The 25,845-nt window shown below is 37.7% G+C and overlaps 1 protein-coding gene across 26 annotated transcripts in view; it reads right to left on the reverse strand.

The window, feature by feature from the left end:
• Window positions 1–25,845, reverse strand: part of LOC307164788 (R3H domain-containing protein 1-like) — a 54,677-nt gene that overhangs the window by 23,281 nt on the left and 5,551 nt on the right. For 8 of the 26 annotated variants that reach the window (XM_079881890.1, XM_079881889.1, XM_079881887.1 and 5 more), the window contains exons 1-14: window positions 17,176–17,373; window positions 14,254–14,431; window positions 12,266–12,449; window positions 9,222–9,257; window positions 7,924–8,016; window positions 6,885–7,014; window positions 6,723–6,801; window positions 6,314–6,373; window positions 5,204–5,344; window positions 4,910–5,018; window positions 4,708–4,800; window positions 4,597–4,625; window positions 3,305–3,358; window positions 2,271–2,488 (exon numbers count right to left, since the gene is read on the reverse strand). In XM_079881890.1, coding sequence (XP_079738016.1) covers window positions 2,271–2,488; window positions 3,305–3,358; window positions 4,597–4,625; window positions 4,708–4,800; window positions 4,910–5,018; window positions 5,204–5,344; window positions 6,314–6,373; window positions 6,723–6,801; window positions 6,885–7,014; window positions 7,924–8,016; window positions 9,222–9,257; window positions 12,266–12,409 — 1,186 coding nt within the window. In that variant the 5' untranslated portion in view covers window positions 12,410–12,449; window positions 14,254–14,431; window positions 17,176–17,373. Of the gene's footprint in view, window positions 1–2,270; window positions 2,489–3,304; window positions 3,359–4,596; window positions 4,626–4,707; window positions 4,801–4,909; window positions 5,019–5,203; window positions 5,345–6,313; window positions 6,374–6,722; window positions 6,802–6,884; window positions 7,015–7,923; window positions 8,017–9,221; window positions 9,258–12,265; window positions 12,450–14,253; window positions 14,432–17,175; window positions 17,374–19,731; window positions 19,755–25,845 lie in introns of those variants that run through there. The other 18 variants (XM_079881881.1, XM_079881904.1, XM_079881897.1 and 15 more) reach the window with 4 other exon arrangements.

A 25,845-nucleotide genomic window follows, 5' to 3' on the forward strand; every position in this document is an offset into this window, starting at 1 on the left:
TGTTAATTTCAATATTTACTAGTACATTATTAAAATCAAAAGTTGTATCCGAGTTCATATATTATTTCATGGACCTGAGCTGACATGAACTAACAATTAGCTGACATTAACAAAGATGAATAAATACTGTAACAAAGGTATTGCTATAACTAATGGTCGTACTAAGGTCTTATTAAGTGTCAATGAAAAAATCTGTACTGATCCCGAACTTTTAAAGGGTAGAGTATTAACGATCACCAATGAATTCAGAGGATTGTTAATAAAAGTGAATTTCAATGCATGCAGTGAGATACAGATGAGCTGGAATAAAGCATGCGGTTACGAGCAAGAATAAAGAGCATGAAATCATCAGAGGAAGAGGGAGTCAACAATCTCAGGGCTCGACGCTAAGGTCGGGACACTGGTTCAAATTTTTACTTCAATGGCCTCACCACAAAAAAATTATAAAGAAATAAAATAAAAGAGTTTCCCATTTCAATACCATCGCAAAAACTACTAGTCTAACTAATATAAACCTCAAACATCGTTAAAGACGAGTAAACAGTCAGTAATAAAATAAGGACAAATAACCAAATTACAAGCAATGGCCCAGATACATAAAATAGAACAAAAATACAAATTAAATAAACAGTGCTTTTCAGGTAGGTCTAACCTATCAGGTACAGAAACTGAATAAATGCAAATTACACTGCATAGTATAAATTAAATATATATAAATCCTTATTAAAGCTAAGAAGAGCAGTGAGAGATTTTCTCTTTGTCTTTTGTTGTTTAACATTAATGACAAAGACAGTATCAGGAATATTAGGCTGGTGTCACTTTAAAACATAGGCTAATGCATGGATCAAATATACTGATGCACAAGTGTTTTCTTTCTCAACTGTTAACGTTCACTTAAGATATAACCGACTGTTTACTAGGACACTCGCCATATTTTGACAATTTTGTGTGTATTTGTCAGTTTAAGTGCAGAGAGACGCGAAAGATAACTCAATCCAGTGTTCACGCACTGTGTGAGACGCGGCTTTCAAACGTGCTTTCACAGCATGCGAGTTCTCTTTAGTGTCCTCTTCTGCTTAAATGTTTAAAGGGTTAGTTCACCTAAAAATATTAGTTCTGTCAGTAATTACTCTCCCTCATGTTGTTCCAACACCATAAGACTTTTGTTCATCTTCGTAACACAAATTAAGATATTTTTGATGAAATCCGAGAGTTTTCTGATCCCTTTATAGACAGCAACGTCATTACAACTTTCAAGGCCCAGAAAGGTATTAAAGACTTCATTAAAATTGTCCATGTGACTACAGTGGTTTAAAACCCCTAAAATAATGACTTTATTCAACAGGTTCTTCTCGTCTGTGTCAGATCTCCTACGCTATTCTTGTAGTAAATGCAGTTAAGCACTTCCTGGTTCTAAGTCAGAATGCCAGCTAACTAGTGGTTGAACCACTGTAGTCACATGGTCTTTTTCAATGATGTCTTTACTACCTTTCTGGGCCTTGAAAGTGGTCATTAAACTGCGGTCTTTGGCTGGCTCAGAAACCTCAATCAATAACTGACAGAATTTTCATTTTTGTGTGAACTAACCCTTTAAATTAGCAACTGATGCAAATGTTAAACTTTCATGACAATGTTGCACTGGCCCGATCGGGACACTAACACTTCCGTCAACTGTCCCGAGCGTCCTTATTATCGAGGCCTGAATCAACAAATAAAACTAATAATCGTCTGTTGTCTTGTATTCATTACTTCAATGAGCTCACTGTTTCTGCCTTAAATTACATTGTTTAAATGAATACATTTTTAGCCAACTTTGATTTGCAGATGTACATTTCTGAAATGCATAACGGTAACACTTTACAATAAGGTTCATTAGTTAACATTAGTAAACTAACAATGAGTTAAAGTATTTATTCATCTTTGTTAATGTTAGTTAATAAAAATACAGCTGGTCATTGTTTGTTCATGTTAGTTCACAGTGCATTAACTAATGTTAACAAATACAGCCTTTGATTTTAATAATGTATTAGTAAATGCTGAAATCAATATTACTAAGACTGTTGTCGAAGTATTGTTCATTATTAGTTCATGTTTACTAAGCTAGTTAACTAATGAACCATATTGTGAAGTGTTACCTGCATAACTTAGACAGTCTGATAACAGATCACTCTAAACTGTAATGTGGACTCATGCATTTTCTGTAAAGCTGTATATTGTGAAAAGCGCTATACAAATAAATGTGAATTGAATTGTCCTGTGGTGTCACTCACCTGTCTTTGAGAGCCGGCCCACACTCTTACTGCTGCTGGAGCTGTCGCCGCGGGTCAGGACCGGGATGCCACTGAAGCTGCTGGCTTTGGTCATGGCAGGCTTCAGGTTGCGGTTCGAGCTGTCCGAATCCGTGCTGCTCCACGGACGCGGCTCTGAAAACCTGGCCTCGTTCTCGGAGCTGCTCTGGCGGCTGTTTGCCGACCGATCGTCTTTCAGCCTGCGCGAGAACATCGGACAGCTTTATTAGCCGCGTTTCCATTACCCTTCAAATTGCGCAAACTGAAATTGCAAATTGAAAATACGCCCAATGGAAACACGTCAATTTCGCAAAAACTCCCATTTAATCGCAAAAAACAGTTTTTACGCTCGCATGAGGAGGTTTTTCAGGCAATTCGAAAAATAAATATTTTCGCAAAACTGCAATGGAAACAGTTTTTGCGCATTCACAGGTCACCTGACGTAGACGACGCGGTGTGTTTGGACAGAAGACGAGACAGAGCTCTTTATTAAATTCATAAAAGACAGAAGAATTACAGAAATACTGGATTCTAAACCTCAAAGAAATGCCACAATCAAGACCTCGAAGCAGAAATGAGTGAGAAACACCCAGAAACTCCTCATATGAGCCGCTCACAGTATAAGGGTCTTTCCTTACCATTAATGATTGGATAACACACACGTCTCCTTTGATTAATAATAATGGCCAGTGCAGTGGCTGAGATACATAAACCGACCAACAACCGTTGCCATGATTTTTTGATTGACTTATCGCAAGAGGATAAAAATGTACGTTTTAGTCGCATAACATCGGTTAATGGAAACGCCGTCATTTCGCAATAGTTTTTTGTCGACATTTAGAAAGAAAAAAAAAATAAGAGAAAGAAAAAAAGAGAAAAAAAAAAAGAAAAAGAAAGAAAAGAAAAAAAAAATCGTAAAAGTTTTGCGCAAATCTGTAATGGAAACGCGCCTACACAAAACTACCAGCTTCAATTCACTTGCAGGTCATGAGAATATGATGAACGGCAGTGATTACCTGAAGATCTGCCGTCTCTGCTGTATGTTGTTACACATCTCGTCCTCCTGAATCCTGGAAAACATGTCGCTTATTACTTGACGTTCAACGTGATTTATTATGGCAGTACGGGCAACTTAAGCTAAAGTCAGCCTTATTTCTACAGCGCTTTATACAATACAGATTGTTTTAAAGCAGCTTTATAGGTATAAGCAGGAAAATCAATGATGAAAATGTCATCAAATATGAGACAAATTAGCAGCTCTACAAAAAACAAGTGTCGTTATTCAGTTCAATTTAGTTCAATGTTGATTTAATTCAATAATATCAGTGTTGCAAAGTTCAACAGTTATGAAATTAATTCAATTCAGCTGTAAAGCAGCTCTACAGATAACAAGTCAATTCAGTTCAAGTTTTGTTCTCATCTGGTTGAGTGGTTAATTTGATAATATCGCTGAATATTAAGTTTATAGTCAAATCAAATACTGTCTGGCACCCATTTACTCCCATAATGAAAGAGTGATGCATGATATTTAATAAGAACAAAAACTGTAGGGTGGGACTTGATTTTCTCTATGTTGTCTATTCCTCTTAATCTAGTCGTCTAATATGACATGGTATATTACAAATGTTGTACGAATTGCTTTTGTTCCTTTTTTGCAAGTCGTTTTGAATAAAAGCAAAACTAAATGCATAAATGTAAATATTCAGTTCAGAGCGTGAAACACCCATCATTTGACATTTATGCATTAGGCAGAAGCTTTAATCCAAAGTGACTATATGTGACCCTGGACCACAAAACCAGTCACATGGGTCAATTTTATGAAATTGAGATGTATACATCATCTGAAAGCTGAATAAATAAGCTTTCCATTGGTGTGTGGTGTGTTAGGATAGGACAATATTTGGTTGAGATACAACTATTGAAAATCTGGAATCTGAGGATGCAAAAAAATCAAAACATTGAGAAAATCTCCTTTAAAGTTGTCCATTTATGTTGGCGATTGTGCTGCATTCACTCACAAAAATAAATGTTTTATATATTTACAGTAGGAAATGTACAAAATATCTTCATGGAACATGATCTTAATATCCTAATGATTTTTGGCATAAAATAAAAATCGATAATTTTGACCCATTCAATGTATAGTTGGCTATTGCCACAGATAAACCCGTGCGACTCGTGATCCAGGGTCACATATTACATTTCAGTTCATGCATTTCCTGGGAATCAAACCCATGATCTTGGCGTTGCTAGCGTCATGCTCTACATGCATTTCCCCTAAATTCTGTGTCTCTCGTCTTACACTCACCTTTGATCCAGCGGGAAGGCGTCTAAACCCTGCAAAAGAGATTCAAGGCTGTTAAAATTGCATTTCAAAGACCCATAAGCACACGATCATGTAGCCGTTAATGCATCTTACATCAGCGAAGATCCTCTCTCGCACCTTCTGATATTCCTCCTCACGCTCCTCGATTGACTTGCTTCTCCTGTCCTCTTTTAGTTTCATCCGCATCTGAAACACACGACGCTCTTTGAACATTCCCTGCGGTTTATGAAGTATTACATTACGTTATTATGCGACCTAATAACCATGTTGGCTTTATTAGCAGCTCTCCACCTACCATGTTGTCGTCTTTGTCTACGCTGGAGTTGTCCCGTTTTAAGATGTAGCGCTTCTGGAAATCATCCGTCTTGTCGTCTTTGATGTGTTCGGAAAACTTTTGATCTGGTCTGCACACGTCGGGGGGAACAGAGAGAGAAACACAAATGAGACACTTTCCAGGAGAAGCGCTGTGTTTACACGGCCGCTTTATTCCGTCACATACACAATCCCATCTCAAATCCCTCATAATTACGTTTCTGCTCTAAAACTCATTTCAAAAGGATCAAATGCAAAAGACGCCGCAGTCGCTCACATCCGTGTATTGCTGGTTTTGTTGATGATGACACATTTCCCGGTTTGGTCGACGTTGTGGTCTAAGCCGAAGTAAGCAGAGACTCGGTGCAGGAGCATTCGGTGATAGGAGGTCATGGGCGGAAACTTTCTCCTCTGACACCTGGAACACACAGAAAACACATCGTTTAAACATTTGAACAAATCATTAAATTGTTAGAGTTATATAAATTTAATTGATTTGATTTCTGATTATTAAAATTTAGTTAAACAATTAAAGAATCCAAAATATACTCAAACGGATTAATTTAAACATTTTAACAAATCATTAAATTGTTAAACAATTAAAAAAGAATCCAAAATATATTCAAACGGATTAATTTAAACATTTTAACAAATCATTAAATTGTTAGAGTTATATAAATTTAATTGATTTGATTTGATTATTAAAATTTAGTTAAACAATTAAAAAAGAATCCAAAATATATTCAAACGGATTAATTTAAACATTTTAACAAATCATTAAATTGTTAGAGTTATATAAATTTAATTGATTTGATTTGATTATTAAAATTTAGTTAAACAATTAAAAAATAATCCAAAATATATTCAAATGGATTACTTTAAACATTTTAACAAATCATTAAATTGTTAGAGTTATATACATTTAATTGATTCAATTTTTTATTATTAACATTTAGTTAAACAACTAAAATATATTCAAATGAAAAAATAAAAATTAAATTTAAACATTTTAACAAATCATTAAATTGTTAGAGTTATATACATTTAATTGATTCGATTTTTGATTATTAAAATTTAATCAAACAATTAAAAAAGAATCCAAATATATTAAAATGGGGGGAAAAAAAACAGAATTTTGGAAAATAAAATGGAGTTTGTGAAAAAATAAAATGGATTTCACAGGGCCCTAAAATTTAAAACTTTGTTAAACTTTTTAATAAACTGCTGCTATATTGTATACATTTCATTATTTTAACGTATTCTACATGCTTTTTGGTTACTTGCATCAAATTTAACAATTAAAATGGAATCCAGAAAAATTCAAACAGAAAAAAATGAATTTTGGAAATAAATAAAACAGATTTCATAGTTGCAATGAAGGACTCACTCGTTATTACTGATGAAGTCGAGGATGTCCTGCTCCAGCTTCAGCAACATCATTCGGTCCCTGTCGATAAACGTCGACTTTTAGCCATTTAACACATAATGATTCAAAACGGGTATAAATATAACCAGCACTTTCCACATCAGGGTACAAAAAATAACTAAAACAAATGTTGAATGACCACCTCTAGAGGTCAAATGAAGTATTACACATCAAATTTAACAATTAATCCGTAATAACTGTTCCAAAGTCAAAGTTATGTCCCTTGTTGTTCTGTTTTGTTAATTGTTTTTGGTTTTAGAGCATTGTGCAGCACACTGGTCAGCTGTGGTTGTTCTTAATTGTGCTTTATAAAGATTAAGATAGGCACTGGTTGTGGACAGTGTGCTCACAGAGGTCAAAGGTGTCTGACCTGGGGTTGTTCTTCAGTGTGTTCGCCAAGAACTCGTGCAGGTCGATGCCGGTGGAGTCCGTGTAATCCTGGCTGGAGTCTTCAAAGAGAGGAGAACAAGTTCATTGTTAACATGTTCACATTTTCTTTGTCTTTAAAATCGAATCGCACAACACAACGCACCTCTGGACAGCATCTTGCGTGGCATTTTCTCAAGCTTGTTGGCACTTTTGTCTTTATCATCATCATCGTTTGCCGTAAGAGGCGATTCTTCTCTGTCAAACGTCTGGGAGAATTTAATACGATCTCCATCCTGTGGGGTGAAGATGAACAGAACGCTAATGGAGCAGAACAATAAGCACATTTTCCACAACACTACACCAATATCTGAATGAAAATATAGACTTGTGTTTGTGTCATCACAGTTCTGGCTAACTACCTCAATCATATTTTTAATAAAGCCACTGTGATAAAAGGAATAGATGAATATCATTAATTAAGTGGTCTGTTATTAATAATATTGCCGTTAATGACAATAAAACAGCAATACTGACAAGAAAAAGAGAAATTTTAATTATTTTAATTAGTATATTTTGTTGTATGAATATCTGAATATGCAATATATCAAAAGAAAGAGCATGGCCTCTGGTTTGTCAACACTTGAATGTGGGTAAGTTTCATAAAAAAGCAACATTTTGAGCAAAAAGCTGAGAAAATCGGGTTTTGTCACATACTACGTCCAGAATGATGATCAAAACACAGATCGAGTCCATCAACACCCATAAAGCTTCACAGTCCTAGAGCTCGTCGTGGTTCGACATTTCATTCAGTAACATTTGGCCGTTTTGATTCACATGCTGTTTAATGTGGATGATCGCGTTATTTTACATATGCTAACATATGATATGGCTTGTTTCTGCTGCTTCTTCGCCTGTGTTTTGATGAGATTCAGTACTCGTTCAGAAGTTGCGTAATAGCGCCCCCTACCATATAACAGTGAAAACACAGGAAAGCCAGAAATTTCCGTTAATGGCGGGGAAAGGGTTAATATTTTTTACATAAATATGTAAGATATTAATATTATGTAGCTGAATTATTACTAGTCACAGCAGGGCGAAATGTACAGTATGTTATGTCACATATGAGACATATTAAAACATGATGCATGTGTGTTGAGCAGCACGTCATGAGCTGGACTGCATTGACCGTTGATGATGTTTACCTGGTGGTCTTGAGGCAGTTGTGTGGTAATTGTGGAAGGAGAGGGTTCTTCACAAATGGCCAGGCTCCGAACTAACTTTAACTTTGCGTTAGACTGGAGAAGAGTACGGGTGAAGGTTACACACAGAGTCATTGACTTTCACAAGCAGAAGTGCATGAACGCATGGCAAAACTAACTCCTGAAAACAGGGAGCAAATACACTACCAGTCAGAAGTTGTGGATCTGTAAGAGTTTTAATGCTTTTAAAAGCTTGTTTTAAAGTCTCTTCTGCTCACCAAGGCTGCATTTGTTTGATTAAAAATACAAAAAAGAACAGTGATATTGTTAAATATTATGACAATTTAAAATAACTGTTTTCTATTTCAATATATTTTAAAATTTAATTTATTTCTGTGATCATTTCAGCATCATTACTCCAGTCTTCAGTTTCACACGATCCTTCAGGAAACATTCTGATATAAACAGTTGTGTACATTTTTTTTTTTTTTTCAGGATTCTTTGATGAAAAGAAAGTTGAGGAATAAAATTATTGATTTCTTTTATTTCTTTCCCCAAAAAAATAAAATAAAAATTCTTACTGACCACAAACTTTTGAACGGTAGTGTTTAATGTTACAAAAGCTTTCTATTTCAGATAAATGCTGTTCTTTTGAACTTTCTATTCATCAAAGAATCCTAAAATAAAAATATAACGGTTTTCAACATTGATAATAATCATAAATGTTTCTTGATCATCAAATCATCATATTAGAGTGATTTCTGAAGGATCATGTGACACTGAAGACTGGAGTAATGATGCTGAAAATTCAGCTTTGATCACAGGAATAAATTACATTTTACTAAATATTCACATAGAAAACAGCTGTTTTAAATTGGAATAATATTTCACAATATTACATTTTTTTTGTATTTTTAATCAAATAAATGCAGCCTTGGTGAGCAAAAGAGATTCTTTTAAAAACATTAAATAAAACTTAATCGAAAACTTTTGAACGGCAGTGTTTATTTTAAAAAAATCCCATGCAAACATAACAAACATGGGTCACTGATTATGAAACGGCCTCATCAAACTGAATGCAAACGTGTGATCAAACGTATGATCCTCAGGAAAGACTGATGAGAATCATGCAGAGAACTGAACCAAATCATGACGGCGGCACAAGGCGACGTCTCCGAACTCCTCAGAACACACAAGCCACCCGTTACAATGAACAAACACACAGTGACCGACAGCAAACACTGAACCGTCTGACGGATGGAAGCAGCAAACACTCGTGCTCATGCCTCAGGACGCGGTACCTTGGGTCTTTTAGTGCCTTGTCCGGGGATTTGCCGCTGTATGGAGGGCAATGAGACACAATGAAGCATGTGAATCTCACCGAGATTAATGTTTCTAAATCACAAGCTATAAAAAAGCTCAGCTCTGCATGAGATGCTACAGAGAAACGGACATAAGGCCACATTCATCTGAACCACTTATCAGAAAAACTATTTTTCCTGTGTCATAATTTCCTGGTGATTAAACATCACATGAGTGAACCAGCAACTGCTTCTCCTTTCTTCATGGATTCATTTAGGGAAAAATATACTTTGTTTCTGAGATCGACCACAGGAATATTATTTCTCTGGAACACTGGCGTAAAATAAATATATATTCAACACTAAACCAGTCCTGGGATTTATGAAAACCTTTCATTCAAATATATTGGACACGATTAGATTAATAAAAGGCAGGAGTGTCAATCAAAAGCCATCATTAGATTTACAGCTGCACATCTTCCCTCATTGGACACGAGAAAGAAAAAGAGTGTCACGCTCTTGAAATGTCCTTTTAGGATACCTTTGAGGTTTCTGCTAATATAATATAATGGAAATATGATCCCTCAGGATGAAAACCCATTACAAAATCACTCTGGACACACTGGAAAAAAAATAATTATATTAAAAAATTATATATAATAAAATAAATATATAAAGTTATATGGTAGCACTTAGATTAGGGAACACATATTGAGTATTAAGCTTATTAGCATGCATATTACTAGGATATTGGCTGTTTATTAGCACTTATAAAGCACATATTAAAGCCTTATTCTGCACGACCATATTCAACATCCCTTAATCTACACATAACCACTACAACCTTACTATCAATAAGCAGTAATTAGGAGTTTATTGAAGGAAATTCATAAGATCATTATATTAAAAAAAATTGCAATTAATATCTACATTTAAATTATTGTTTTTTTTATATAATAATTTAAATGTAAATATTATATATGTAATATAATTAAAAGTGATTGTGTTCCCTAATTTAAAGTGTTACCAATTATATATATAAAATTATTATATTAAAAATATCTATAATTTAAAAACATAATAAATATATGTTTATATTATATAAAATGCCATATATATATATATATATATATATATATATATATATATATATATATATATATATATATATATATATATATATATATATATATATATATATACACACATATATATACACACACATATATATACACACACATATATATACACACACATATATATACACACACATATATATACACACACATATATATACACACACATATATATATATATATATATATATATATATATATATATATATATAATTAAAAGTAATTTCAATATTATATAAATATACTGTATATAAAAAACAACCACATTCAAAACATTTAAATTCTATATACATTTAATATTAAGTATATATAATTTATTATATATTTATATAGACACACACGCACGCACACACACGCACACACACGCACGCACACACACGCACACACACGCACACACACGCACAGTGATCCAGTACATCATTTGTTCACATGTCTTTTGTCTCGATTGTTCTCTCAGCCTGAACACACAGAAGTGGCCGATTGTTAATAAGCACAGGGTGTCTTTACTGAATAATGACGGATGGTTATTCAGCTTTAATTGGCTATTGAACATAATGTATTCCCTAAGAGGCTGAATCTGGCATACGGCCACACAGAGCCTCACTGACAACTGATGCTGGAAGAGTCTGTGTAACGTGGCCGTCTGCGCTCTCAGTAAAACACACAGGTAGAGTTGCATTGTGGGCAGGAGCTGCCAAGATCCGCGAGAGAAGAGCCAGATGGCCATGAAGACCCTCGCTGAGTCCCTTCGGGCAACATGCGGGACGTTCACGGCTGTCGACTCGGTCATCCGCTCTCTTTTCACTAGCGCTTTTCAAAACATGGCAAAGGGAATTAAACGCAAAGGAAGAGGAAAGTGTCTCCGTATCAGAGAGCGCTGTAACCTTCACCATCTGAAGACGGCCGAGAGTTTGTCCATGTCTGCCGCTTCTCATAACACAATTACCCGGCGATTGATCGCTCGACTCCTGAGGGCGTCTGTGGCTAAACAGAACAATCGCTTCGGTCGTTTGTTTTGCTGACCCTTGCTCTCCGTACAAACAAAGGGACAATCCGTTTCTGCAGCACAGAACGAACTATAACGATCGATATGTGCGAAGAACAATGTCATCACAGCAAACGGCCTGTAGGGGGTTAACGATCAATTAAAAACCTATCAATAATTGCACATCTGAATGTGCTAGTTTATTTAATCCAATCACTGCAGAGCATTATGTAACCTGCTGCGTGCAAAATAATAATAATATTGTATTATTATTAGTCTTCATCTCATTTGAGTGTTCGCAAACACTTTCTGACTGGGAGAAAACTTTGGTAACACTTTACAATAAGGTTCAATAGTTAATGTATTAATTAACATGAACAATACAGTATTTGTTCATCTTTGTTAATGTTAGTTAATAAAAATATAGCTGTTCATTGTCAGCTCATGTCAGTTCACAGTGCATTAACTAATGTTAACAAGATTTTAATAAAGCATTAGTAAATGTTGAAATTAACATTAACAAAGATTAATAAATGCGGTACCACTTTATTTTACAGTGTCCTTGTTACATGTACTTACCATAGTAATAACAGTAAATTATGCATAATTACATGCAACTAACCCTCAACCAAACCCTAATCCCTAACCCTATAGTAAGTACCTGTAGTTGCTTAATATTACTCAGTACTTACATAATAAATGTATAATTACACTGTAACACGGACACCTCAAAATAAAGTGTAACTATAAATGCTGTATAAATCATGTAAACTAATGTAGTTAACTAATGTTAACTAACGAACCTTATTGTAAAGCGTTTCTCTCCAATAAGCTTGTGATTTTTGTTCTTTAAGCTGGGAACTTCAACTGAAATGAGAGGCTCTGAAGGAAAGCCAGACTCTTTTGTCCTGACGTCACGTTACCTGCGTCTCAGTCCTGTCGTCGCTGCAGTTTTCATGGTGGCGTTGGTTCTGTGACGTGTCGAGGTCGAGGTCGTGGTCGGCTGCGGTCGAGGTGTTTTCGTCCAGAGCTCTCATAGTCTCACTGACAGTATCAGACATCCTCATCAGACACGGCTACTTGGAGCGTCTACCAAGAGCCTGGAACCTAAAACACATGCTTGAATTATTTTAATGCATTTCTAAAAAAAAAATAAATAAAAAACTAAGAATAATAATAAACGAAACTACCTCTAATATCATCAGTGGCTGATTCGGTTGCTTTATCATTAAGCACTAGGGGTGTAACGAGACCCTCATGTCACATATTGATATTATTGCGATACTACAAGACGTATGATAAAAGGTTGAATGAACTGTTGATTAAAATACAAAATTTGATATTACATTGTGTGTGTAAATGAATAGTCTTGGACTTGGTGCTGGAAACCCAAAGCACAGGACAATAGAGACACCAGAATAACAATATTCATGATTCTGAAGCTGAAAATACAGAATTATTTTAGACGAATATGCTTGCATTGTTTCACGACTAGATATATTTAAAATAATGTTTTTTACTGGTAACATCAGTCATTTGGCATTATCAGGACCCACAATAGTCCCCCATTGCATTATTATACATTATATTCAAGATTATATACAGTAGTTTAATGTAGTACTGACACTAAAACTCTGAAAACTTGAGTTTTTTTCTCATTTTGGGTGAACTATACACAACACATATTTCTGCATTTTTGTATTGCGATATATAGTGCCACGATATATTGTTACACCCCTATTAAGCACATATAAATCTCAAGCGTTTGTGCTTTTCAATGATTTAACTACAAACCGCAGGTATTTGCTGCAAATCGGTCAATATGAGCATAAAAAGCATGAGTTTATATAAAAAAAAAATGCATGACGTCTTCACTGACGTAGTTGAGTTCTCAAGGGAGACGGTGTGCATGAGTGCTGTTACCCAAACCAATTAACCTCTAGCAATTATGAGCCGAGTGTCTTGCACAAGAATCTGAAGGGCAAAATGAGTTAATGAGAATTACACTCGTCTCAGACTTTCATTAACACGTTAGCACCGAGTGAGATTTCTAACACGCGCAGCGGTCCAAATCCCCACCGAGACGACACCTCATCCAGATGGTGGAGAAACCTGTGAATGCAGTCGGCGTTAGCATCAAACCGCACGCAAAAACATCGACGAGGACGGCTTTGAATCAAAATGACTTGTTACTTGCTTATAAAATAGCTATTAAATGATAAAAGACTTTTATAGATGAGCAGAAAGCTCTTTCTCTTCGTCACACTGTATCCTGGTGTTTTAAAACACACGTTTTTGCCCGCAGAAAAGCTTATTTTTTTACCCATAAAAAAAAAGAAAGAATCGAGTAAGAAAGCATCATTAGATTTAAAATTTCATTAAGTATGAATTATTTGTATGATTTTGAGGAATTGCTCAAGTGTGTTGCCTAAAAGCACTTTTTTTTTTTACTTTTCTATAATCCATTACTATAGTATTTTTAGTATTTATCATACATATGCAAAATTCAAAGGTGCATTAAGGATTCATTTCACATCGGTCATGCTGTTAGTTTTCAGTATTACTTTCAGTCCATTGAAGGACCAGCTCAAATATTAGTGTTTGATTGCAGTGATGAAACTGATCTTATGCAGAAAAAAAAAATACTGAATTACATTTTGTCAGCATTGTGCAATGCATGGCGTTAAAAAAACAAACAAAACACCTGTCTCTAATTTATAGCAAACTATATCATGCTTTTAAAATCAAGTTTTGGTTTCATTAATTTCTTTCAAAGAGTTAACTCAATAAAAAAAGGTTTCTCACTGGGTAAAACATGCTTGAGGGATTAAGAACATGTTGGTGGATCTTCTCCTTATACTAAAAACTTGACTAAACGAGAGTGTTTCAGCTTCACGAGCGGCGCCGTTACCCGATGGCGGCCTGTTGACGTCGCCCTGGCGTGAAGACCGAACCCTGGTCCGTTTCAGTGGCGCTGTTGAGCGTGTTGTGGCATGAGTTGAAGCGGCGGCCCATGTCCTCTTCACCAGCACCACAGCCAGATCACAACAGCGCCGGCCGCCAACAAGCCTCTCATGTCCTTCAGGAACCTGCAAACACAGACAGATAGACAGATGGTTTGATTTAATGCCATGTCAGCATCTAAGGCTATTTTCATGGCAAAAATTCAATTACAAAAATACAAATATCATATAAATACAATAAAACCAAGCAAACAAACACAAGAAGTCATATTATAATTTTTTTTTTTAAATAACATATGATAAAAAAAAAAAAAATCCAAAACCTTTTCAGGCATAATCTTACTAAATAAGCCTGCAAACAACGGGTCAGAACATGAATGCAAGAAAAAAAATGATTTATTCGCTTGCAAAGTTACCCTGATTTGTGGTTTTTGAATGAGCTCTAATGCAGAACGGACCACAGCATCATTGAACAAGAGCTTTGAATATTTCCCTGCGATGCACTTTGACCTTTAGTAAAACGACATGAAAACAAGGTCAGAGATGAAAGAGGGTGCAGCTAAACAAACACTCGCCGGGGCAGAGCGCTGACGACGCAACGCATTTATCAGCCAAATGCGAGCGAAGCGCCGCTTCTGCATTATTTAAGAGGCTGATGGCCGCGGCTGATTGATATTCATGAGATCTGAAGCCTCAGGGTGTGTGTGTGTTGTCATTGCGCACACACACACACACAGGTAGCTGTCAAATCACTGCGTCTGTTCGCCGCATGTGGGAGTGACGGCGCGCTATACACTCGCAAACATCCTTCAAAATGAATTCTGCAAACTCCCATATTCCCTTCTTAAACGCAGCGCTCGAACAGCATTTGGGCCGTAACGCGGAGAGAAACAGCTTGTTCTCTTATCCGAACCGGACGCCAGGAAAGATGGAGACTCGACAGGGGACAAAGAGGAGGAAAGGGACGCGTGCCAGGATCTGGTGACACCATACGCTTGCACGGACACACACCTTCAAAACGAGGACAAGAGAGAGAGAGAGCACAAACACGGCGTGAAATCCAGCAACAGAATTGGTCACACTGAATGTAAAATGCACAACAGTTTACAAACTCTGATAGAGGCTTAAAAACATGACTGGATTTCCATAAATCAGTATTTTTCCCTCAAGCTGGCGCGCATCTGAGGACGGAGTCCACATTCGGCGCTAACAGGCCCGTGTGTAGCAGACAGAAACGATGTTTGAATGAGACGTCTCACGGTCGAGCGCGCCGGGAACTGCTGACAGGAGGATTGGGAAAATGAAACGGGGAAAGAGAAATACACAGTTTGATGGCACTATCAATCTGAACTCCTCAAATGAGACATAGGTGTTGCTGTCAGACGAGCGCTGCACATGTATTGATTTTGTCAGCTTAGACAAATAAGCCGTTTGTTCTACATGCAGTTCGTGAAATGTTCAACACAGACGGCTGACGATATAAGCCACGTCTCAAACCCTGAAAAACTGAGAATTACGTAAAAAAATCAAAAAATATAAAAGGCTGTCCTAAAAATGAACAGTGAATGTACTATTTAAACCCAGCAGTGCATTGTAATTCATATACATTTAATCATTTTGCAGACGCGTCACCAGGTGTAATCTATGCTCTTAATTAACGACTGCATATAATAAATAACAGCTTTTTGTTATTGAGCTTTTCCTTCATACATTCATAACCACGGCGTACTTATTAATACGAGCCCCATCTGTTCCGCAAGTCATTATTTTTCGGTCAATTATGCACAGATGATTGACAGCTGCCTAAAAATACAGTATAAAACAGTTTATTATTAAAAAAAATAGAGAAAGAAGAGCGAGTTTTGTGATATTAACCGAGACAAAACGAGTTTCTAATTCTAATTTGAATTAAAAATGCTTTATTTCTACAGCGCTTTATACAGTACAGATTGTTTCAAAGCAGCTTCACATTGATAATAACAGAATCAGTGATGCAAACTTCATCAAATATGAGACAAATTCAGCTGTAAAGCAGCTCTGAAAAGACAATATGATTCAGAAAAACTGAATTTTCAAGTCAAGTTTAGATTTAACAGAAAGTGTGCAAATTAAATGCATTTATAAATCTGATTTCATCAGAGAGGACGAGGACACTCGGATGCCGCTCGTGTGATCAAACACCTCCATCTGCTCAGTTACACAACCACATGAAACACACCGAACAAAGCCCATCTCCACACACACAGGAAATCACAGGTAAAACACACACACACACACACACGCCAAACTTCAGACTGAAATACAAGCAGTCATCACACACTGATCAAGTGCACTTCACAGCAACTGTTAGAGTAAACGGCAGCGCTCACACATTAACAAACCGCGCCAGCACATGATCGTCCTCACCTCACACGACACCAGCTCAGCTCTACAACACCGGACTGGAGAACGTCTCCGGTCCAAAAGCACATTCACCTCCTCTGAAACGAGCCCCACGACAGCAACAACTCCAGCATATGCATTTACAGTCACATTTATGCCTTTAGCACATGCTTTTATCCACTACAACACTGGAGAACTTCTCGATCGCAATGAACTGAGATAGGAAGAGACGTTTCACAGACTGTCGAGATCTCAGCATCACATTCACCTCGAGCAACTACAGCATATTCATTTACACTCACATTTATGCATTTATCCAAAGAAAACCCACAATTCACATTCATTTACACTCACATTTATGCATTTCTCCAAAGAAAACCCCAAATTCACCCTGAAACGAACAGTTTGCATTGCTTTTTCTGCCTTGAGCAAAGTTTCAAACACCTGAATCTTCACGCATTACCTGTGCGTCCGCATCGAACACTCACCTGACACATGTTCGCTGTCATTATTTCCATGGATCAGAGGGTTAGTTTCCATATTACCCGAGACTGCATGGGCTTCTGCGCTCCCTAAAGCGCCTCCTCCTCTTCCTCCTCCTTCTCCTCCTCCTCCTCCTCCTCTCTGTGTCTCAGTCTTCAGCGAGAGCTTCTCTGTATGCGTCTAACTCTCGAAGCCCATGGCTGAGACTCTCGCCCGAAGCCTCAGAGACAGCGGCAAATCAACGGCTGGCCAACGTGATGTCATTAGCGCTCAGCCAGTCAGAGCGCGCGACTGCGCTCGCGGCACGTCACTGGCTAAATTGAGCTCTTCATTAGCCAAACAGCCGAGCCCGAGGTGTCAGGGGGGAGACGTGGGTGGTTTACCTTCACCCCCAACCCCAAAAATACCCCCCCGAGCGCATTGTTGGGAGGGGTTGGTGGTCTACAGAAGCCGGGTCACATGCCAGATCCATTTCAAGAGGGTTTAATCAATAATTGTAGGGTGCTTTTCAATTGCCGTCTGCACACGGACAGTCATTAAGATTAGCACTATTCAATTAAATGGCCCACAAACGCCAGCAAATATTTCAAATGCACAAATGACAAACGCTCCCAACAACCCTTTATTTCCATAGCGCTTTATACAACACAGATCATTTCAAAGCCACCAAATATTTCAAATGCATAAATTAGTGTGTCTGTTTCAGATAAAACGCTCTAAAACACTCCAAACAACCCTAAAACAAGTCAAGTCACCTATATTTCCATAGTGCTTTATACAACACAGATCGTTTCAAAGCCACCAAATATTTCAAATGCATAAATTAGTGTGTCTGTTTCAGATAAAACGCTCTAAAACACTCCAAACAACCCTAAAACAAGTCAAGTCACCTATATTTCCATAGTGCTTTATACAACACAGATCGTTTCAAAGCCACCAAATATTTCAAATGCATAAATGAGTGTCATTTTTAGATAAAACGCTCTAAAACACTCCCAACAAACCCGAAACAAGTCAAGTCTGCTTTATTTCGACAACGCTTTATACAACACGGATCGTTTCAAAGCAGCTTCACTGTGATAAACAGACAAATAACAGAATCAATGATGCAAACTTCATCAAATATGACACTTTTCAAATCAAATTATGCAGCTCTAAACAGACAATAGTGTCATTACTCAGATAAAATCAGGTCGATGTTGATTCAATTCAGTTCAATGTTGCAAATTCGTCAATTATGAAACCAATCGGATTCAGCTCTATTGAAGACAAGTGTCATTCATCATTCAACTCAATTCAGTTCAAGGTTCGTTCTCATCTGAGAGTGTCAACAAATATTGATCAATGAATATTAATTGATTTTTACAAATAGGCCTACACAAGCAATAACCAAACAGTGGCAGCAAACAGCTGTTAATTTAACATGTTTTCTAAGCGTTACTTTGATTTTAGACTTATAAATAACTGATGCACATGCAACATAAAAAAAAAAAGGTAAAAAAAGGTAATAACGGCACAAAAAAATAAAAAAAAGGTCCAACAACACCATAATTTACATATAATTAAACCAAAATTCTCATTTAGATGTGCTCACATCTTTACACTTCCACTGCACTGAAATAATTGCACCGCTGATAAACTGCACGCAGGAATCTTCACCCCATAATCAATTTATTTCAATTTATGTGTGTGTGTGAACTATTACTCAACGAGAGGAGATGAAGATTTGCTCCCGCACGGAGACAGAAGAACGGACACCTCGTGTCTCTCAGACAATTACTGCAGCCGCAGCGTAACATGGAGGCACTAATATCTATTTTCAGTGGAGCACCACAGAGCTGCGACGCAGGAAAGCGTGCGTTCACTGAACGCTGTTACATTAGTCCTCAGAAAAAACAATGCGACGAGTAATAACGCGGCAGCACATAATATCCTAATAATGAGAAGATGATGAGAAACATTATGCGAGCTGTATTTGTGCACCGTTTTATTGACAAACGTGAGCAAATAGCCGCGAGTCTCGCATTTAAAATCGTCTGTGACATGTTAATATTTGATGATTTCTCCTGAAAGCGCACACACACACACACACTCCATATTCGGTTCTGAGGTGTGTATCTGTAATTGCTCAAAGGAACAATGAGGTGCTGAAAACACGACCCAAATTGACACGCGTGTCATTGAGCTGCCGCACAAGTTTATTACCCGTGTTCAGGTGGTGAAGTCAGATTGACAGGCGGAGGTGCGAGCGGTGTGTGTGTGTGGGCGAGAAGCATCAACACATCAGGGCACACGGGCGGAGAAACTGCCAACAACTGTGGCGTGACCTTCCAGGAAAAACCCTGAGCCAACATCACAGCATGGCGAGTTCGACGCTCCCTCTTCACTTTAACACGTGAGCGCCGGTGCCTTCGAGACTGACGAGGACTCGTGTCACTAAACCGGACGTTTCTCAACACATTAGCTTACAAGATTGGGCAGTTAGAGAGGAGGAACGTCAGCGTGTGCTGGTGAGATTCACAGCAACAGAGAGGATAATGGGAAACACACACTCAACGCACCTGCAACAGCTTCACCGCAACACCTGCACACAGTCAGAGCGCAGACAGAGTTATTGACATGCAATCTCTTGTTTCTTTTCACAAATCTTCACTCATGCCTTTTCACAGGGGATTATAAACGTTTCTTTCTGTCCTTTAAAGTAGAAAAACGCTGTAGGACACGTCAAAAACACAGTTTGTGCATGTTAGACTTGGTAAGGCAGGTCAAGATTAGTGTATCGCACATTGTAATATTGAAATATCGCAATACTTGTAGAAAAACACAATACATATCCTAGCGACACCTGAGTATTGTGATAGTAGATTTCACACACGCTGTTAATTTAGTTTGGCTTTCTCTGGCAGTGCAATAACAAATAGGCCTAAACATCTCACACCTGCAGAAGATAAAATGTGCTCTTCAGACCTTTTACAACAATTGCTTTGGAAACATCGGGAGAAAACATGAAGATATTAGACTCGAGACGGTCTCCGTCATCCTCTCGCGTCCCACATCCCTCTCAAAACACAGGGTTGTATAAGGGCTTGAAAAATAAATCAATTCACTTTGTGAGAACTCGATTCAATATTGTGAGGAGTTTTGTGTGAAGCGCGCGCCTAGAAAGCCGCTTCTCAGACAGCTTGTGAATGCTAAATTGAGCTCTCTTTCACGTCTTCTTGTGCTTGAACGGATATATAAAAATCTCAAAACATAGTGAATATTATAGTGAATATTGAATATAGTTGAATCGCAATACTTGTGCAATTACAATTCTTAAAAAGAAATCTCAATACATATCGTATCGGCACCCAAGTTTTGTGATGGTATCAAATCAGGAGATAGGCTAGGTGTATCATCCCAGCCCTAATATATATAAATATAAATAAATAAATAAATACATTTATTTATTTATTTATTATATTAGTTCCGTAGTTCCAAATTTTGTGTAACTTCTATTGTTTCCCATGTTCAAGGACTTTGTATTGTTTACATTTAAAAAAAAAAAATATATAATATATAATCACTGTATATAATACATTTATACACTATAATACTATAATTAATTCCAGCCACTCAAATAATAATTCCTCCCACCAAAGCACCGCTTGAAAATAGATTTCAATAGATTTTAGAAGTGAAGGAGGAACTTCTGTTGTTCCTATTCCAACATAATTGGCCAAATATCTTGCATAAAAGTCATGCTGAAATGTGGATTTATGAATCATGGGGAAAAACTGAAGGGTTCATATCTTAACTTTAACCTCATATATTATTTATCAGCATTTTAATACTGAAAACATGACGGACAGGTGATGATGCTAAATCTGATTGGCTGACACAGCTCAAGACTCAGGCCAGATTTACAGGACAAAGAGAGACAAGCAAAAGTTCCTCCAGAATAAATCAACTCAAGCCCGGGATGGACTGCGGCCTCGTCCTCAGTCACTGTCAATTTCCAAGTCATAATCCTTCCCAGATCTCCCTCATCATCATCCCTCGCTCGTGCTGCCGGTGAGGATGGCGGGAGCAGGTGGGCAAGATTATCATTCCACATTTCCTCTCATAAAACCTGCCGCTAAGGGGGAAGACTTATAGATTTTCAATATTAATCAAGCGCTAACCCCTCGGGAGAAGCGCCCGCCACCGTTACATGCATGACCGTTCCAACTCCTAGATTTCCGGGAATCAAGTTCTCGGAAAAAAAGAGGAGAGAGAGACGAGAGAATAAGAGAATCCCAACGCTTGACAGCCACAGCATTCGGAAAATCATCATCCCTTTTCTAAGCTCGACCGCAACAAAGGAAATCAAAGTAAGCGTCGTCACTCACAGCGCTAAAGCTGTGGATCGGAGAGGAGGGGAGAGAAAGAAAATAAAAAATCATCTGTCAAATAATTATAGCTCGTCCTACGATTTCACAGTACAGTTGTCTTTTTCTTTAGCGCGAGGATGAAAAAAGCACCGCCAGCTTTCAGCCAGAAAACACCTGGCACAAAGCTTGCGAGACAACAGTTCCAAGTGCTCGGCCGCTTCATTTACATTATAAAGAACGCATAATGGCAGTGCTTACTAATTAAGCCTCACAATGCAATTTCTCTTCCTGGAAAAAGCAAAATAGGGAGGGAGCTAAGTGACAAACGCGTTTATTTACATTTTTCCCTAAGGAACGGTGTGATTCCTGCATGGAGACGGTGAAAAAAAAAAGAAAAAAGCCTAATGAGGTCCCCGGGGGCCGAGCAGGAGAAGAGCCTTCATCGGGACGTGACAGCGCTCGGCGGACACTGTTCTCCATCCTCATTAGAGCAGGGGAAAGATGCCGATCTGGTTTAGGATGTGTCAGCGAGCAGCGACAGTGTTCCTCTTCACCGTGACATGCTGCTTCTATAGCACAGGACAGGTGGGGACAGAAAACGGCAGGCGATGTGACGCTTAATGCACACTTACTGCCACCGCCACTCCTTCCCGCATCTGTCCTCGGGTCACACGACAATTACAGCCAGAGAAACGTTCGATTGCATGAAGCCGAGGGCGGCCGTCGGCACTTACTCCATCCAGGCTAATTCTGCTTCATTTGATGTGATTGACTCACTCACCACATTATTCTTCAGTAGCTATGGGACTTGTTGAACGTAGTGCGGTCCAGACACAAACCATGGACCTTTTTAGCATCCTATGTGTGAAAGGGTTTGTTCACTCAAAAATGAAAATGCATTCAAAACACTTTCATTCATCTTTGGGTGCTTTCACATCTGTGGTTCGGTTCATTTGGTCCGGACCATTAAACTTTGTAGCATTTTTCAGGCGTTTTGGTTCCTTTTCACACCACACTGATCGCTCTGGTCCGGATCAGGTTATGAGTTGATAAAACGAGTCACGTGACAACATCCACATCACTCGTTTTGCCAGATGTGTCTTGAACGCATTTCCATAACTGCACTTCGATTGGCCAGAATTAACGTGCGGGAAAATTCCAACAGAACTCCCGGAAGTAAACAAAGAGGTGGAAAATCCGGCAGACAACACGCCGCTGTTTACTATGGAGAGACGACTGCGTGGGCTGATTGTATCCCTGGTCATATTTTATTATATAGTTTATATAGTTCTACACCACTTTAGACAAACAATAATATTTGAGAATGAAGCGAGGATGCGGCTCGAAAATAACGTTAATAATTTCTATCAGGCTCCGCACCTCCTCACAACTCCAAGTCTGTCCGCGAGCTGCAGACTGTCAACAAACATTTCTCCACATCCCATAATGCACAGCGAAGCTGACTACGGCAACTGGTTTAGTCCAAAAATGCGCAGTTCTTTGGCAGTTGGTTCTGTTCGAGGTCGGATCACGTTCTCACCACAAACGAACCGCTCCAGAGTTCGCTTGTTTGGTCCGCTGTTGGTGCGCACCCGAGTGCGATCGCCGCATTCACACCAGCCCAAACGAACCGCACCAATGGGGAAAACGAACTCTAGTGCGATTCAACCAAACTAAATGAGGCAGGTGTGAAAGCACCCTTTGAAACAAGGGCTGCCCTCTAGGGTTGTAACGGTATACCGGTTTATTGCGATATTGACATGTACGATTATCATATCGTGCACATTTGCTTATCCGCGGTTTTGAAAAAAAAAAAAAAAAAAAATTGAAACCAGATTTCACCCGCGCTGCCGCATATAGGCCTATGCAACTTCTTTCAGCTTGACTGCTTACACTCCACCCATACCTGTACAGCGCTGAAAATGTCCGAGACGCTGCGAATCTCTATCCTCTGCCAAAAAAAAAAAAAAAAAAATCTGCAGTATGGGAATATTTCACACCCCTCACACCCCTAGTAGACTAGAAGAGGATTAAGATCCTTGCACATCGAGTCCGACATTTTTTGTATCTGTTTTTTCGTATTCGTCATCCTAAAAATTCGTCACGCACAAATTTTTGGCGCTGTTCGTCAAAGTTTATTTGTATCGCACACATACTAATATTGAAATATCACAATACTTGTACAATAACTACTTTTTTTTTTTAAATCACAATACATATCCTATTGGCACCCAAGTATTGTGATAGTAGATTTCACACACGCTGTTAATTTAGTTTCACTTTCTCTGGCAGTGCAATAACAAATAGGCCTAAACATCAAGATAAAATGTGCTCTTCAGACCTTTTACAACAATTGCTTTGGAACATCGGGAGAAAACATGAAGATATTAGACTCGAGACGGTCTCCGTCATCCTCTCGTGTCCCACCTTGGTCTCCATTAGTGGTCGGCCGATACGTTTTTCTAATTGGCCGATGTGTTGGCCGACAGCGCTCCGGACTTTTATTTTGACAGGCGGAAGAATTCAAGAATTTTGCAGATTCAAGAAGTTGCCATCGAAAGTATAAGCATGTTTATTTTAAAGATTTTTTTTCTCATTTATTTATAATTTATAATTTATTAAAATATAATATAATATAATAAAATATGGGCCATCGGCCACCCTGCTCTCTAAGATATCGGCAATCAAAAAACCAATATCGGTCGACCACTAGTCTCCATGTATTGCATCGTGTCACAAAAATGAACTAAAACTCACTGTATTCTTGCCTAGACACACACATTCAATATGGAACGGAAGCTCACACATGCATTCGTCACACGCTAGAACAAACCTCAAGATGACTGAAAGAAAACAAAATGAGGGTGACTAAACGACAGAATTTTCTTTAAATGGAGCTAAAAGGACTGATGAATTATTAGTACCTGCAAGTACAATGAAATTAGCCAAATTATTTAAGAAACGGAGAGTATAATTTTGTGAACGAAGGTTGTTCCAGTTCTGCAGGTGTTTCAGCATCTCCTCTATTCTACCTGTGAAACAGAGGAAGATCTACGGAGAAACATGTTCAAATAACACAAGTTTAGTCTTGTGAAAATGCAGAATAGCAGTGACGAGAAGCAGTTACGCCGCAGTGATGACGGCTGGACACATTAGCATCTCGACTAGTAACGGTTAAAATGAACTTTTGGCTGTTGGAGAACAATGACACTTTTCTTATTGAGTAAAACTACAGCAGTGCAAAAATTGCTGACAAAACTCAAAAGAAAGAAAGTGAAAGTGACATGAGAAGGCCAAGAATGAAAACTCTCCTGCTAGTTGAACAGACCAACCTCTGCTGTCACACCTGCAATGTGACAATCGAACGTTACGCCCTGGAGAAACAACAGAATCATTCATGAAGGTCTATACTTGCTCCATCCATCACACTCTCAGCTGTTTTTATAATACACTCCCTAGTAGAGCGACACGATTCGGAATAAACTGAAAATCACTTTTTGTTGTTGTTAAAAGATCACAATTCTAAATAGACAAATAAAAAAATAAAAAAACATGCAATTTAGACTAAATATTCTGTTCACTGCTGAAGTCTATTTTAAAATATTCAATTAATTTGAATGAATTATTTGTTTTTAAAATTTGGATTTGAATGAATGATTCGTAAAGACTAGGGATGCACCGATATGAAAATTTTTGCCGATACCAATAACCGATAATTCTTTATATTTGAAAGCCGATAACCGATATGTTGGCCGAATTTTTATATACTTTTTGAGAGCTTGATTACAAAAACAAGTCATATTATTAAAAGTCACTTCCCACGTCCCAAGCACACAATTATAATGTTCTTATTATATTTTTTTGTAGCCTAATAGTACAGTAAAGAGCATGTTGCTCTTTACTGTACTATTTTCCTTTTTTGAAGTGATTCCAATCATATTTCAAGCAATTCGAACAGTACGCAGTGCACAAATAATCCATTATTTATCAGCTTTAATATATCGGCCAAATGTTCTTGTCGGGCCGATAACGTTAACATTAAATATGAACACATATCGGCCGATACCGATATGGTGGCCGATATATCGTGCATCCCTAATAAAGACTTCATTACAGTATGAATCAGCATTTTTGCATGAATCTCTTGAATGAATGATTCAATGACAAATACATTTTTAACATCACCTATGCAATTAAAATAAACTTTATTTGAAGCATCCAAGTTACTTTCAAATGGTGATTTCCTCTATATTATAAACTTTTATCCAGTACTTCTGTGATCATCTGAATTATTGTAACAGAAATAATGTTACTGTGTGTGTG

The sequence above is a fragment of the Squalius cephalus genome (genome assembly GCF_949319135.1).
Source record: "Squalius cephalus genome assembly, chromosome: 9".
Lineage (NCBI taxonomy): Eukaryota > Metazoa > Chordata > Actinopteri > Cypriniformes > Leuciscidae > Squalius > Squalius cephalus.